General features: G+C 44.4%; 1 protein-coding gene across 1 annotated transcript; it reads right to left on the reverse strand.

Moving 5' to 3' along the window:
- Window positions 1-1813: 1813 nt before the first annotated feature.
- Window positions 1814-14969, reverse strand: LSM8 (LSM8 homolog, U6 small nuclear RNA associated). Its single transcript, XM_077473406.1, has 4 exons — window positions 14819-14969; window positions 13698-13738; window positions 4019-4146; window positions 1814-2043 (listed from the first exon to the last, which is right to left on the reverse strand). Exons 1-4 carry the CDS (start codon window positions 14847-14849, stop codon window positions 1953-1955), a joined length of 291 nt encoding a protein of 96 aa, XP_077329532.1. The 5' UTR covers window positions 14850-14969; the 3' UTR covers window positions 1814-1952.
- Window positions 14970-17550: the final 2581 nt, after the last annotated feature.

Raw genomic sequence — 17550 nt, forward strand, 5'->3', positions numbered from 1 at the left:
ATATGTATTTTGGCAGCGTACGCTACGCTCACAATCAGCATATAACACGCACCCACGATTTTCCCCTGATTTTTAAAGTGTGTGTTATACACCAATAAATACGGTATATATTTTACTTTGTTATAAAACATATCCAATAAAATTTCTTCATAAAACTTAGGGCAAAATGCATTCCGCTACATGTCTTTGTTTAAAAAAAAAAAAAAAAAAAATGCATTTTGGGGGACACAAAAAAAAGCTCTGATCATGAGCAAGATACTGTTGTATGAACACTATACTAGTAATGGTGGTGATCAGTGACTTATAGTGTGGCAGTCAATCTGGAGCCAACTGACATCACTAGTGACAGTAATAATACTGAACACTGTCACTATACTAATGACACTGGCAAAGCAACAAGGCATTCAAAGGGTTAAACATGCCTAACAAATATGTGCTTATAGTCACACAGAATCTGGCTGGCTTCTTTCCCTAAACGAAAAGAGCTCAGGGAGGAAGAAACTGGCCAGATCCTGTATGTTCTGTTTTCAAACACACAGAGGTCTGTGCTCTGATTGGCCACAGTGTATAAGCAGTTATATGGACATTATCATTGACTGTAACCTGCTGACACTTGTGATGTGGCCAGTCACAGCACAGGTCAGCAGGGGGCGAGTGCACGTGCACCCAGAATCAAGTCATGACGTACGGGTATGTTTCCTAGCCTGCAGCTGCTGCTTATCTGCAGTACTGCAAGTGTGTGGCAAGTGGTTAAAAGAGGAGGGGATGATACAATGTGGTAAACATGGCCCTATCCAAACATTAAGATGTGTTGCCGCTATCAATATCAAACTTACCTTTCTTGTTTTTTTTAATAAAATGGTAAATTTTCTCAGTTTAAACATTTGATATGATTTCTATTGTGAATAAAATATGAGTTTGAGATTTGCAAATCATTGCATGTTTTTATGTAGAGGTTACACAAGTTTATTGCAATTGGGGTTGTATACTGGCAGCCTTATTTATTTGCAAGCAATTGATCTTAAAAAGGGGTTGTAAACCCTCAAGTTTTTCCACCTTAATGCATCCTATACATTAAGGTGAAAACTTCTGACACTGACTGCCGGGGGATGGCAGAAGTTGCCACTCTGTGCAAAACAAACTGCACAGTGAAAATAAGTTTAATTTTATTTATTTTTTAAAAGAGGGTTTACAACCCCTTTAAGAGAAATTTGCCTTAAGAACATTCAACCAGAAGAGTTAGGCTCGGTTCACATATTAGTCGTGTGCAGTTCACACCAGGAGTCCGGTGTGTGCTGTTCCCCCGTTTCAGGTCTGATTTCAGCCCAAATTTTGGGCTGAATTAAGACCTGAAATGGACCAAAAGACACAGTTTTTGTGCAAAACGCACCAAACCCACTGCAGAGATATGTGAACCGACTCCAAAGAGAGGCGTTAAAAATCACCTGCTATTGCAAGTTGGATGCTGAGATCCCGCATCCAATTTGAAACGGTGTGAACCCAGCCTGAAAGACAGAAGAGGAAATACTAAGAGGGTGACCCCTGCTAAGTGTACGGTGCTCACCACTGACAGTGTAATGAATCAACTCTACTGCAGAGGGAACTGCTATACAGAATGGATACAATATTGCAACCTGTGATGATGCCTGAATTACAGCTTTAAAAGTGAAAAAAAAAAAAATATATCTAAATCCACTAACAGCAGCAATCCAGTGGGTGCAAGAATATCAGCCTGGATTCCTTGCTCTTTTACTTCTTTATAATACAAAGCAAATAGCCTAAATACAGACCATAGTAGCATGAAGAAAAAGTCTAAAAATGTACAAACATTTTATTATACATAATAAAGTAAACACAACAACAATAATAATACATATGATGTTTATCCAAACGCTTGTAAGAAAACATATATAATGAATAAAATCATGTACAGCTCATTATTTACACAGGGATCAATTTACAACAGAGTTCAAAGGTTCTGCTCTGATGTTCCCCAGATCCAATGCAGAGTCCGTCTCCTCGTCTATTTCTCCAATGACCGCTCTGTAGTGAGTGATGGAAAGAGTTAAAAGCAGAAAATTCTTAACAATATTCAATTAGTATCTTCCTGTGAAATATGGTACTGTTATAAACAAACAAGACAAGGGGCATTGTTCTGACCAGGGTGCTACCACATTCTGTACATCATGTACAAAGGTTAACAAATTTTCAAAGTGAAATCTCTTGCGACACCCTACTGACCATGACCACTAGATCCACACAAAAAAAAAAAAAAAATATCACCTCATTTGTAGCCACATACATAAACCCCACCCCACTTTTAACACACCCTGCAACAATTTGGCATGGGATTTTGGAATTAAAAAAAAAAAAAAAAAAAAAAAAAAAAAGACATGGAAGGCCTAAACATCAAAAAGTAAAGGCATTATGAGTAGAGAGATGATGTGGCATATGCTATGCATGCCTTGGAGAATTGTGGGTAAGGTCAAATTGTGGTAACAGTGAGAGGGTCCTAAAAGGGGCATGGTTAAATAAAACCTGAGCCTACTCTGCTATGGGTCAGGAGTATGTAAGGCACAGAGTGCAAGGGTCAGAAATATGTAATGTACAGGCCAGTGTACACAGTATAGCCAAAAATGACCCCCTTCACCAAGTGTAAATCCCCACAGTAAAGATTCCAAGGCCCTCTTCCCCTCCCAAATCCTCCTCAGTACAGCCCGCTCTCACCAAATGTTCTGTACAGACCTCTCTGCAACCTTCCTTCCTCCCCCCCCCCCCCCCCCCAGTACACTTAATTTCTTCCCTCCCCCCCCCCCCCCCCCCCTCTTCCTCAGTCCTGGTCTGAAAATTACAGCAATTGCAGTGCATATGGCACTACAGTACCAAAAGTTAAAATAAATAAATAAATAAGTCTGGTGGTCACTGTGTCAATAAGCACGGCACCCTGCAAGAGATAATGTGCACAGCACTAGCAACAAAATTTGCACTGCACCATGTGATGGCCAGGGACAACTCCAGGCTGATATTACCGAGTATACCTGGCAGTTCATACAAGCCAGTGTCTACATGGAAAATTATGGTGGGGAGCACTGCAAGTAATCAACACCACAAATTTTGTGTGCTACATAAAGCATTTTTAGCCTAAAGCCTCGTATACACGATCAGATTGTTGGGCAACAAAGCGTCAGACTTTTGTCCGAAGAGCATGTGCCAGGAACTTGTCTTGCATACTAACAGCACACAATTTTCAGCCAAACATGAACGTAGTGACGTACCACATGGAATTTCAGCTCTTGAGTGTCACCCTTTGGGCACCTTCTGCTAATGTCGTGTTTGGTGAGCACTGATTCCGAGCATGCGTGTTTGCACTTTGGACTTGTGTGACAGACTCGTGTACATACAATACGAAAATTTTACAACAGACTGTTGTCCGCCCAAAACTTACCAGCCTGCCATCAAACATTTGTTGGACAGAAGTTGTACAACAATTGTCTGAAGAGGCGTACCAACGGTCGGATTTTTGGCAGTCTGTCATCGCACAATTCCCTGCAGAAAATCCAATCGTGTGTACAAAGCTTTAGGCTGGGTATACAAGGGCTAAAAATCAGCCAGTTTGGCCGGAACCAGTCCACTTTCAGCCTGTGTGTACAGCGGTCTGTTGGACAGAAGCTTGTCTTATGACCAGCTTCTGTTGAACAGTCATGTTGGAAAACCAGCATCCAATCGGCCAATGGCTGCTAGCACTGATCAATGTGTTCTGGTGGAGGGGCAGCTCCCCTGTCAGAACACAATAGCACCGTGGGAGAGATCGCTGCACTAACATCACTAAGTTAATACATCGATCTGTCAATTTTTTTCCTGTTCAGCCCACTGGGTTAAAAACATAAAAAAAAAAACCCCACACACAAATTGTCTTGTGTGTACCCCCACATTACAAACACCAGTTTCAAAGGTTGTATAGGTAAACACATACAATACATAATACAATATAAAAAAAAAAAAAAATCACAATACATACACATTGTCTCCTCGTACAATGTATAGTCCCAGTACTACTTGCTCCACTCCTTGCGAAGAGCTGAATACTCGCTCATGGCTCTCGTCCAAAATTAGGTTTATTGTCTGATCAAAACCCTTGAGTGTTCCCTTAAAAGAAATAAAACAAACAGTGAAGTACATGCATATATACACACACACACACACACACACACACACACACACACATTTCAGGAATACACAGGCTGCCATTGCTAACAATGGCCATTGGTTTGAGTCCCTTAAAAGGGGCATGCAGCAAGTGAAATCAGAATTAACTGCATGCTGGTTCTGTCAGTAAATAAAAGCACTTATGAAATTGTTTAGAACAGCCTGGCAATACTTTTAATGTGATTTAACAACGGCATCCTACATACTTCTCTCAGTACAGATTGCCTTTAAAATGTACACTGATGTAATAAAATAAAAAAAGTGACCATTGCTTACATTGAACCTTTGAGTTTGGAAATGTGGGGGCTTATAAATTATGAACCCAAGCTGGACAAAGTGCAAGTTTACTGTTAGTGAATTTGTACTACGTTACTCACCAGGTCCTAGGTGCAGCCTGCTATGTTAAATACTTACCTTTCTCCCTGTTGGATTGGAATGAATGATCTGTGGCAAGTGTGCACACTACAAAGTCAGCAGGAATGTTTCTGGGCAGGAAGGTACAGTAAAGATTGCTATAGCTGTGATAAAGGCGAGTATTTAACATAGCAGGCTACACTCAGAACTAGTGCCCAATTAAATATAGTACAAGTTCAATAAACTGGTCAATTTATAAATGCAAGAAATGTGTACCCCTTGTGGGGATGAGAACATATAAACAAACAGCTGCCCCATGATATACATCGGCAGAATGGCACAGGCAGGCAGAGTAATGTACCTGTACATGTACGTTACTCCCCTCTCGCGGGCGGGGGGTGCGATCGCTGCCCGAGGTGGTTGGCATTGTTCCAGTAGCAATCTGTCCTGAGGGGGAGGCCACCGATTCGTGGCCTCTCCCTCACGATTGCTCCTGACTAATGAGAAGCTTCCTCTGCTTCTGAAACTGTAAACAGAAGCAGAGGAAGTGATGTCATCTTGCCTTGTATAGCCTTTTCGTTCAAGCCCGAAAAGAGAAGACATCACAGTGACTTGCACCAACAGCACACCAACACCAGTACACGTATGCACACAAATCACCCCCCCATCACAGTGACATCAATAGCAGTTTCCATTTTTACTGATCACTGCATTGGTGTCATTTTGTGACTGTTAGAAGTGTTAGGGCTGTAAGTGGTAGGCCCCTAACTCCCCCTAATAAAGGTTTAACCCCTCGATCGCCCCGTCACCAGTGTCACTAAGTGATCTTTTTTCTGATTGCCATATTAGTGTCGCGGGTGATGCTAGTTAGCCAGTTAGGTTCACCATCAGGTACCCCCATACATTACCTAAGGTTTTAACCCCCTGATTGCTCCCTAGTTAACCCTTTCACCTCGTCACCAGTGATCGCCGTATAAGTGTTACTGGTGATGCTGGTTAGTGTTTTTTTTTTTTTGTTTTTTTTTTTTTTTATAGTAACAGGGCACCCAATGAAGGTTTAACTCTCTGATCTGCAGATGATATCAGTTAGGGTCAGTTAGAGTCTGCGTCGCCCCAGGGAGCGTCAGATTAGTGGCAGTAGCACTAACACCCATGCATGCAGCATGCACCTACCTTAGTGGTATAGTGTCTGAACGGATTAATATCTAATCAGAACTATATTAGCGTCCCCAGCAGTTTAGGGCTCCCAAAAATGCAGTGTAAGCCCCTGTACACACGGTCGGAGATTTTGCCATCCAAATCCGTTGGATTTAGTCCGACGGATTGTGTCCGAAACTGTTGCATACACACGGTCTGGCCAAGTTGGCGAAAAATCCGATCTTTCAGAACGTGATGACGTAATTTCGTTACGATGGGACTACATTCAGGCTAGTAGCCAATAGCTTTGATGTAGGAATTTGATCTGAGCATGCGTGGCACTTGGTCCGATCAAAATGCTCTACACATGATCGGATTAGGTCCGTCCGGCCCAGTTGGTCGGGAAATATTTCCAACATGTTGGAAATTTGGATCGGACGGAGATTCGGATGGAATCAGTCCGATGCATACCACACACAGTCGGATTATCTGACGACACGGTCCGATAAGACTCATTCCGACAGATTCTCCGACCGTGTGTACAAGGGCTTAGAGGGATCAGCCCAGATACCTGCTAGCACCCGCGTTTTGCGCCTCCGCCCAGCCCACCCAAGTGCAGTATCAATCGATCACTGTTACTTACTAAAACACATAACTGCACCGTTCGCAGAGTCAGGCCTATTCCCTGCGATGGCTAACAGTTTTTTTTGGTAGCGTTTGATACAGTTGCTGACAGCCTAGGAAATTTTTTTCCTGTGAAGCTTACTAGTGTACCATAAATTTAGAGCCCAAAATGGCAAATCGAAGGTACACTAGTGAAGAGGCCTACACATTTCTGAGCATGACAGATAGTGAAGAGGAAGTCACTCATCTGTCAGATTCAGGCTCAGAATACGATCCTGTAGACGATAGCGGCTCCACGAGAGATGGCAGGGACCACAACTCTGTCGTCAGCGCTAAGGTCAGGCGTACCCTGACCCCGTTCTTTTTCTGCTGTTGAGGTGCAAGAACCACAGGGCTCGTATGGAGCAGAGAAGTACTAGTGCCGCTCATCTTTCTGGTGAACTGGCAAGCACCAGCAGCGGCCCAGTACACCCTGGTCGTACATCCAGCACTGCAGTAACACATGGGGACATGGCGAGTCCCATAAGTGAAGTTCAAGCTGGCGAGGTAGCATGCACAAGTAGTGTCCCATGCCCAACAAGAAGACAAAAAGACAGGCCCATTGTGCCCACCACTTCTGCAGCACCCATACGTCCTGCATTCACTGGCCAACCCAGAATTAAGGTGTAAACAGTTAATTTTATGTCACTTGATTTCTATTCGCGTTTCTCTATAGATCTGTTGTGGACCAAAGTTATTTGTTTGCTGGTCAATTCATCGCTGTTAATCCCCAGTTGTCCTCCCTAGCCAGAGATTGGAAACCAATTACAGTTTCCTAACTTAAGACCTTTCTGGGCCTATCCCTTGACATGAGCATAGTTAAAATTAGTACGTTGCGGTCATATTAGTCCATTGACCCAATTTATGATATGCCCCTGTTCTCTGATTTGTCTTGACAGCAACAGTGTTTGCTCCCACGATATGTAAATCAGCGACTTCCGTGCTGCAGGAGGCAATTTCACCACCACAGTTAACAAAATGGTGCATGTAAGCCCATCATTAGAAGTGGGTGGATGAAGGGAGGTATTCTAATGGTGGGCATACCCACCAATCAATCTCTTTTTTTCATTCAGCCCACAGGCTGCATGAAGAAAAGAAAAAAAAGATTACAATATATGCCCAACAAGAATATGTTGCTGGACTTTGAGTGGTTATACCAGAATGATGCCGGCTTTCATGTAAAAGAAATCCTAGCAGCCAATTAGCCTTGCTTTTTTTTTTTTTTTTTTTTTTTTTTTAAACACACATTACGCGTGTGAATGAGTGTATTTACTGTACAGCTCACCCTTGATTTTATTTTTTTTTACAGGAATTTTCTGCTAGGAATCTGATGTTGATGTAGAGCCGGGCGATTTTCCCAAAAAACAAAAAAAAAAAAACTCGATTCACGATTCCCGAGGAGCTGCGGGCAGGAGTTTCTAGGCGAGGCCAAGGCGTTCGGCCTCGCAGACTAGGCTGAAGCTGTGGCCTAGCCTAAAAACTCCTGGCCGCAGCGCACCTCATGTGTCAGCGCCGGTCCTGGTGGAAAAAAGTACCAGTTACTTACCGGTAACTGTCTTTCTGGGAAATCTTCCAGGACGGCACACCTGAGAGATGAGAGGCTCCTCCCTACAGGAAACACAATCAATCGACAGCTGTTTTAAGTCCCCACCCTTCCCCTTGATCCTCAGTTTGTAGAGAAGTAACTCCTGAACCAGGTTCACAAGGGAAATCATTCCTCATAGGTACTCACCTTCTAGTGTTCTAGAATTTTCCCTCCTCCAACGGGCGGGAAGTAGGCCTGCCGTCCTGGAAGATTTCCCAGAAAGACAGTTACCGGTAAGTAACTGGTACTTTTCTCAAGTCATCTTCCAGGACGGCACACCTGAGAGGATAAACAAGTACCTCAGGCCTACCTTAGGGTGGGGCCACTGCAAAACCCTCTTGGCGAACCTTGGCTCTGCAGTGAGCTTTACCTCCACTCCATACGCTCATATGCTTGATGAAGGCATGTTAGCTGGATCATGCGGCTGATCTGCAGGTCTGCTCCACAGATGTTCCTGCCTTTTCCGCTTCAGATGCAGTATCTAGGTGAAATGGGCTCTTAAAAATGGAATCAGAAAACATGTTAAACTTGTAGGTTAGCAATGTTGCCTATCTCACACATCTAACAACCATGGCCTATTATGCCTGTAGGTGCTACTTAGAACCACTAAAAAGATAAATAAGAGACCTGTGTAAGACAAGGACACTACATTAATCAATAAGAGGGCCTGTCTTAACACTATCCTGTTGAGGGAAATAAAACTGCTTCCCTTTTATCTTTATGTCAGCAAAAGACTAAAGGGAAGCCTACTTAAGGGAAATAGATTAACAGAAGCTTGAACCCTGGGTTTAAGGCATGCCCAATCTATGTCCTTACTTACGCCTGAGAGCCTTCTTCAGGAGATTAAAGTCCCTAGCAGGAGTAGACTACCCATATTGCTATGTCTAGTTTTGCTAAAAGGGCAAAATGAAGGCCATGCACCGAGCCGAAACCTATTCGATCGGGTATACATCTTTATACTTCATCCTCAGGCCCTAATACTCCTCTGAACAGAACTCTCCAAGTTCTTACTAAACAGGGCGATTCATTATCCCCTTCCTCCAGTGTCCCATAACCCTACAGGGCTTCAACCCTAGGAAATGGTTCTGGCATCCCTGAATGCAAGTGGTCAAGGTTTTCTGACATGTGGCAGCTGCAGCCCGAACTCCTGGCCCCTCCATGGAAAAGAAGGCTGAAATACAAAAGGTGATACATGCATTATTAATATCACAAATAAAATGATCATAGATTGTGGGCACGGCACAATAGATTTAGACAGAAAGGACACAAGCATAGACAACAATGTTGTGTGCCTGAGTGTGACTAGCTAAACCAATATATCAAATATGGGAAGAGACCCAAATCTGAACCTCAATGTAGACAAACAGTCCTCATAGTCTGGTTTTCTGATGTGCTGCCAAGACGTAAAAACATTAAGACACAAGCAAACCCTAAATGCTGCGTATTTCTTTAGTGCAGCTAGCTAGGTCATAACTGATATATAAATACGGAAAGGACAGGAACCCCCTTTACTCTTGTGCTTTACCTATGTACAGCAAAACAAGGCTATAAAGACAGAAAGACCCAAACTTCTATGTTGTGTATTTCTGACAAACCACCAAATACAGTTATAAGATTAATATGAACACCAACTCCCGTGTTGTGCATTTCTGCTATGCCACAGGGAAAAATATGGAACACAAGACAATCCTTTCTGTCATGCACTTCTGTAGTGTAGTTCAGATAGAACCAACACTGTGAAAGGATACAAGCAACCTGCAGCATTGTGTTTTTCTGAAACAGAAAGCACCAACAAGCTTCAATCTTGAGTATTTCTGCTGTGCAACAACATAAAAGCAGACACTGAGGAAAAAGACAGACAGCCTTTACAGCTGCAATCTTTCTGGTCCACTGCAAAATAAAACAATAACGCCATGATGAGTATTCCTGCTGTGTAGCAAAACCTCAATCAGAAGGGACAGATAAGTTTAGGGTTCCCACACCCGTGCGACCCAACCTGCGACTTGGGACTGCAAGACGCATGAGAAGTCATATACTATGGCTTCCAATGGGTACCATTTGTGTCTGTGCGACACCAGCAGTCCCTGATTCCTGGATCCACAGACCTCAAGATTACACAGGTCGCAGGGAAAAAAAAAAAAAAAAAACAAATAGCAATTTTCAGGTCGAACAAGTAAGGGGTCCCCAATGCTGTGACTCCCTGGAGGATTGCAGCCAACAAACCCCTGCTGTGTATCCCTAAGATGCAGAAAGGTAGATCCATGAGAAACACTGCTTAGCCTGATATACAAACGATAAGGCAGTAAATATAGGACATACAGGACACAAACATTCAATCTTTGTGTATGTCTGATGTGTAGTAATATGCCAATACTGAGCAGAGAGGCCACCATCCTCAATGTGTCTCTCAGCTGAGCAGCAAAAACAAAATCAGAAAAAGACAAGCAACCTTCACTGCTGTGTCCTTTCTGATATGCAGCCAATAAGGCAGTATATGCAAGACATAAAAGGACAGACAACCTTCAATCTTGTATATGTCTGATGTGCAACAATATAACAATTCTGAATAGAGATAGCACATCCATATTGAAGCGATTTGGCCTTGCGACTCAACATGTCAAATCGCATGGCTAAAATCAGCACAACACCACTTTGTGGTGCTACACGGATTACCAAAGGCAGTATATGTACTACACCTGGCAGGGGTTCAATTTGTATTTCTACTATGTAGCCCAACAAATTCGAACCATCAATTTTCACTGCTGCCTTTCTGATAAGGCAGTAATACAGGACACAAAAACCTCACAGACCTTAATGCTGTATAAATCTGATGTGCAACAATAAAACACTATGAATAGAGATAGCACATCCATATTGAAATGATTTGTCATGCGACTCAACATGTCAAATCGCATGTTTAAACTCGGCAGCCATTGCTGTTAATAGCACTGTCTGAATCAGCACAGCACCACGCAAATCAGGACCATCAGACTTCACTGCTGCCTTTCTGATAAGTAACCAACAAGGCAGTAAAACAGGACACAAAGCCCCACAGACAGACCTCAATCTTGTGTATGTCTGATGTGCAGCAATATAACCATTATGAGCAGAGATGTCACCAGACACAATGATGTGCATTTCTGCTGTGCAACACAAAACCAGAAAGTACAGATCACCTTCACTGTTGTATTTTTCTGATCTGTAGCCAAACAAAGCAGTACCTTTAGTATATAAAGGACAGCAAACAAGCTTCAGTGCAGTGCATTTCTGATGTACAGCAATATAGCCCTTATTAAGCAGAGATGTCACAAATCTCAATGTGTATTTCTGCTGTGCCACAAAAACATCCCAGCAAGCACAAACCTTCACTACTGAGGTCTACTGGTGTGCAGCCAATGAGGAGTCATGGTCTATCCCTTTATGAAATAACCAACAGGCAATTTATTTCATAGGCATAGCCTGGGCTGTAGATACTAAACCCTCACCACCAGAGAAGGAACAGATCCTAAAATGGTTGGACACCCTACTATTAGTAGTAGTTGTTGTCCTACCTTACCTCCATAGACTGAGCAAACGCTAGCCAGCACATATCCAGGTGGTGCTGATTAGCAACTAAAGTCTCAATGAGCCCAGCCCTAGAGACCAATTTAAGACCTCTCTAGAAGAGGTGGTTACCAGTTTAGCCTGGGAGGTAAATAGCTATCTGCAGGCTTCAAACAATCAATTATGTAGCTCTTGCATAGGTTTGCACAGAAAATCCTCAATTAAAAGGATGTAGGGAGCGATCTATGGTGAATCGCCTTTAGATCTGCCACTGAGTGGATTGTAGCCCAAACCAATAAAAAAAAAAGTTTCTTCTTACCTCCTACACTATAATATAAACACAGTGTAAAGGTGGAGTGGGAGGTTGGAGCTTATGAAAGTTAACTATAGCAAGCAACCCCCAAAAGGAGGATCTGTGACAAGGGAACCCCTACTGTGCCACACAGTAGCTTGGTCTCTGCCCCTCCTTGAATGTTAGGTCAGCTTTTAAACATTGTGAAGCAACTTCAGATTCCTAGCAGCTGGGCTAATAGGGCCGGTAACCTAGTGCACCTGCTGACCAGGGGAGCTTCTGAATCCACCAACCACTGCCCAATTAATAACCTGTTCAGTGGTATACCTGGCCTGTAAGTAACTTTGTATCTACCAGGTCCCCTCTGTACGCTATATTCATCCCTACTAAATGTACCACAACTGGGCATGTAGGGAGAGGCTGGCAACCTACTGCTGCGATAACCACAGTGTCTCTGCTGTAAGAGGGAGCTGTGGCTGGTGGTTTTAGCAGTGGCGTCTGCGCTATTTGTATCCCGACCCCAAGTTCTGCACTGCACCAGTCAGTATATACACGGGGAAGGGGGAGCAATGGCCTACCTACCTCTTTCTCATCTGAAGTGGCTTAGGCACACTCGTTCCTCTGCACCACCTGTCCACCATACAGCTTCTCTGATGTAAGAGGGGCTGCAGCTGGTGTTTTTAGCAGAAGCTTAAGGGCTATTTGAATCCAGACCCTAGGTGAGATCTCAAATGCCCAGGAACCCTCTGGCTGGAATTGGGGATTTTGCAGCTAAATTCCCACGGCAAAAGGAAAGTAAAGTACTCACCGTTGTAGTCTTCCTCTTTTTGCCACAGCCAGCGGGCTTGCTTTTCCATCCTTATGGTCCACACGCAAGGAGGATAGCCGCCAAAGTGCTTCCCCCCCCCCAACTGCTGTCCCCATAGGGAGGTGCCAGGTTAGGCTGTGTCCTGCACTGTACCAGTCAGTCTATATACATGGGGGGGGGGGGGGGGGGCAATGCCTTCCATTCCTCATTCCCATCTTCATATCTGAGGTGGTTAAGGCAGACATCCACCGTAGTAAACTGGTGCCTCCTCGCTCTAGAGAAAGGAGGATGTGGGCGCCTGCTCCTACTGACTCACAGCCTTCCCTCCTGGGTAAGAACGCCGCTGCCATTTTCCCGAAGTTTGAAAATGACGCGGTACTTGTTGCCACGCCCTCTCCGGCAGCCCACGCGAGCTACCGGGGACCCAGGAGTCGGGGACAAGATCCCCCTGGAAAGAACCGATGGCCAGCACCCCCGTCTGAACAGCCACCTGTACAGGTAAGGAGGGGGAGACAGGATAATGGCCCCTGAAGTTCTGGGTACACCACTGTACCCAGGGTCCTTCAGCTCTCAGGGGGGCTCTTCCAATTTCTGCTGCCCGACCTGAGGAAAAGATAGGGGAACCCCCCAGGAAGGACAAGAATATCCTACCAGACCCAGAGGCTTCCCAGGCTTGTGGTCCGGCTCCCAGGGGGAGACCACCAGCCCCAGGCTTCGGGTCATTTGGAAAAAAACAAACAGTTTCGCTGTGTAGGGAGAAACACAATCAAAAACTGAGGATCAAGGGGAAGGGTGGGGACTTAAAACAGCTGTCGATTGATTGTGTTTCCTGTAGGGAGGAGCCTCTCATCTCTCAGGTGTGCCGTCCTGGAAGATGACTTGAGAAAAATAAATAAATAGATTTGCTGAAATTTGGAATCGATTTGACCTCTCAACTCAAGATTTAAATCGATTTTTTTCCCCAGCCCTATGTTGATGCATCAATACCATGTCCAAGAACCCTAAAAAAAAAAAGTAAGAAACTTCCATAACAGCAGCACAACACTAACACATTTACAGCTATTATTCCAATAGCTTGTAGACAACTCTGTTCAAACAGAAAATCTTACCACAATCATCCTCCCGTCTGCTGTAATAACGGCAACTGTTCCTGAAAAATGTCTGTTAAGGACGTAAACTGGTTTTAGGCAATGCAGTTAAATGAAAATGTATTAATGTACATCCACCAACAGGGATCCATGCTTCTTACACAGCTGCCACATTTTGTTTTTCTTCCCCACATGGAAAGTATAGCTGGTCTGGTAATGTCAAAGGTAAGGATGTGCTTAACCCTCTGCAAACACAGACTTTCAGAAAGTCACTGGGGTTGATTTACTAAAACTGTTGAGGGCAAAATCTGGTGCAGTTATGCACGGTAGCCAATCAGTTCAATTAATCTTTGACAAAAAGCTGATTGGTTTCTATGCAGAGCTGCACCAGATTGTGCATGATACAGTTTTAGTAAATCAACCCCATTGCCTCATTGTACCCCTGCATCCTGTGTGCCACTTCCTATCAAGAAGCGCAGACACCGAATGTCATTACTCACCATACTGGATTCATCAGGGACCTCATCTCCCATTGTGTATATATCCGAATTGATAAGATTTTGTAGATGTGACGACGCTGCCTGCACAGACACCCCGGTGGACAACACAAGGAAGACACACCTCTGCTCTTCCTTTGGGGTTTTGTTGTCCGCTATGCTGTCTGTGTGTGTCGGTGCAAGCAGCATGCGCTCCTCGCCAACGGGGGGCTGCGGGTGGAAGCGTGCGCTCCTTGCCAACAGGGGGCTGCGGGCGGAAGCGTGCGCTCCTCGCCAACAGGTGCAAACTTATTCCTTTAACACCAAATACATTAATTACACAGGTTCTGTGGGCTGTTAAGTTGCTAAATAAACCCACTCTGTGCCTTAGGTAAGGCTCAGAACCTGTATAATTTATGTGTCTGGTTTTAAAGGAAAGAGGTGACAACCATAACCTCGCTGCGGAGAAGGGAGGCAGTAAAGTTGTTGCTCTGTCCTGTATGACCAAAACTCAGGTTTGCTGTAAGCAGGCAGAGTAGGAACTATTCCCAGGATACACAGGAAAAAAAAAAGAGCAACTGTGAGCAGCTCACACATACAGCACACTAAACCAGTCACAACTACTGTAAACTACAAGCCAGAAAGCCAACACTCAGTGCAGGATACGGTTGATATAGTTCTCCAGAGCTGTCGCCATACTACCGGTTCTCTGCAATCCACCTCACTCACTCAGCGTACAGAAACAACCGCTCCGGCGCTTCTCTTACGTCATCACCCCGCGTTCTCTAGTAGGAGTACTAGAGAACGCCGTCCGGTGACCCATAGCCGCCATGTTTCCGAAGCCCGCGCAGAAAGAAGCGCTGCTATGCAGAACAAATGCGGTATAATTGGCATCACTGGGAGACTACGCCCAGAGCAGTGCAGCTCTGCCTCGGGAACACAGACAAGGCCTGAGTCACACCTATACATTTATAGTATTTTTTGCATTTTGCAGGTTTGCACGTGCATAGGAAATCTTGTTAAATGGACTGTGGTGCAAAAAGAACTAACAATGCATAGGTAATGAATCAAGCCTCAGGGTCAGAGCATGCACAGCAACGTTGGACTATTTTATAGTATAAAAGAGAGGCATGCTGCCCACTGCAACCATTATCATTAACCACTTGGCCTCTGGAAAGTTTTACCCCCTCTTTAATTACCAGGGGCAAACTTCTGGCTCAGTTTGCGGAGCCAGAAGTGGGAGCGGGTACCTGGTTTTGACAAAAGGTATAGCCACTTGGCCTACGGAAGGTTTTACCCCCCCTTCATTACCAGGGCGTTTTTTGCTATTCAGCACAGTGTTACTTTAAAGCGGAGCTCCACCCAAAAAGGGAAGCTCCCCTTGTCTGCCCCCCTCCACTGTCACATTTGGCACCTTTTGGGAGGAGGCAGACAAGGGGAGCTTCCCTTTTTGGGTGGAGCTCCGCTTTAAAGTAACACTGTGCTGAATAGCAAAAAACGCCCTGGTAATGAAGGGGGGGGAGAGGGTAAAACCTTCCGTAGGCCAAGTGGTTATACCTTTTGTCAAAACGAGGTACCCGCTCCCACTTCTGGCTTCGTGAACTGAGCCAGAAGTGCCCCTCCCCCATTCCCTCCTCAGCCTTCTGGGGCACTTCACAGGTCCCAGAAGACTACGGTCCATTCCTAAATTGCAGCTCGCTTCGGGCATGCGGAGTAGGAATCCGCCTGTGAATCTTCACTTCTAGTTTCCCTTAGGATGGCGGCGCCAGCATCTGATATCCGACTGAAGAATCGGCTCAGATGAGGACATCGTGGGATGGCCGGACAGGTAAGTGCCCTCATTTTAAAACTCAGCAGCTACAATGTTTGTAGCTGCTGACTTAAAGGGGTTGTAAACGCCCTGTCCCCAGTACCCGCTGTCAATCAAATACAATGACTCACGCACCAGGGGGCAGGGCCAAGTCCAGGATTCTGTGTCTATGGATGTAAATTATGGATTCAGGAGTGCACCCACAAGGTAACCCCCCCCTCCCCCCCCCCGTGAGAGCGCTTCTCCCAGGGGGTTTACCGATGCGAGGAGGAGCCACGAGAGCCGCCGGGGGATTCCAGAAAACAAGGTTCGGGGCCACACAGTGCAAAATGAAATGCACAGTGGAGGTAAGTGTGACATGATTGTTATTTTATTTTATTTTTTTAAACAAAACTTTACAGTCACTTTAATTTTTTGGAGGGGAGCCTGGAGCTTTTCTTTAACTGGCAATTACACAGTCTTGCGACACTATATGCAAATTTAATTGATATACTTTTTTTCATACAAACAGAGCTGTCTTTTAGTGGTGGTCTTTTGATCACCACTGGGTTTTTTTGTTGTTGTTTTTTTGCAATATAAACAACAAAAAAAAGACCAAAAATGAAAAAAAATATATATTTTCTACTTTCTGTTATAGAACATATCCAATAAAAAAAATCTAATTTCTTTATAAATTTAGGCCAAAATGCATTCTGCTACATGTCTTTGGTAAAAAAATAAAATCCCATTAAGTGTATATTAATTGGTTTGCATGAAAGTTATAGCATCTACAAACTATGGTATATACTGTCATTTACACAGTTAGAGCCCTTTCTCACTGCCAGCACCTGGGCATCGACGGTAAAGAGCCGCTAGTTTGAACCGCACTTTACCTTAGTTTTGTGGTGCTTTTCGTGTGCTTTTAACCCCCTCTAATGGCTGAATAAAGGGTTAAAAGTGCCCGCTATGGCAGCGCTGCCCATTGCTTTTAATGGGCAGGGGCGCTTTAGGAGCGGTGTATTCACTGCTCCTAAAGCACTGCAAAGAAGCTGCTTGCAGGACTTTTTTTTACGTCCTGCCAGCACAGCACCCCAGCGTGAAAGCACTCAGGTTTTCACACTGGAATTGCAGGTGCTATTTTTAGTGCTAAAGCACCTGAAAAAGGCCTCCAATGTGAAAGGGGTCTTATAGATGCTATATTGTAATGGTGGTGATCAGTGGCTTTAAGTGGGACTGTGATAGGGAGGCAGGCAATGATGCTAACAAACACTGGCTGGGAGGGTCACTAACTAACACTGACGTCCCTAGTGACACTGATACATCGATCAGTGATAGTACTGTACACTGACACTTCTAATGGCACTGGCTGGGAATGGCGTTAACATCTAAGGGCAATCAAGGCAATTGTGTGCCTAACAATGTGTAATGTATGTTTCTTTTACTGAAAGTAAAACGTTACCCTAACAACTTGATAAAAAGCAATGTTCTTTAGCAAGGAACATGCATTCCACAGTACTAATTATGCTACCAAAATAAGGGTGTGCTGTAAATTGCCTCCAGCATTGCTCCTTTCTTCTTGCTGGAGGCTGCCATTTTGCTGAAGCCCAGA

The sequence above is a fragment of the Lithobates pipiens genome, unplaced genomic scaffold (genome assembly GCF_037356315.1).
Source record: "Lithobates pipiens isolate NorthernLeopardFrog02 unplaced genomic scaffold, aLitPip1_a1.2 Scaffold_8, whole genome shotgun sequence".
Lineage (NCBI taxonomy): Eukaryota > Metazoa > Chordata > Amphibia > Anura > Ranidae > Lithobates > Lithobates pipiens.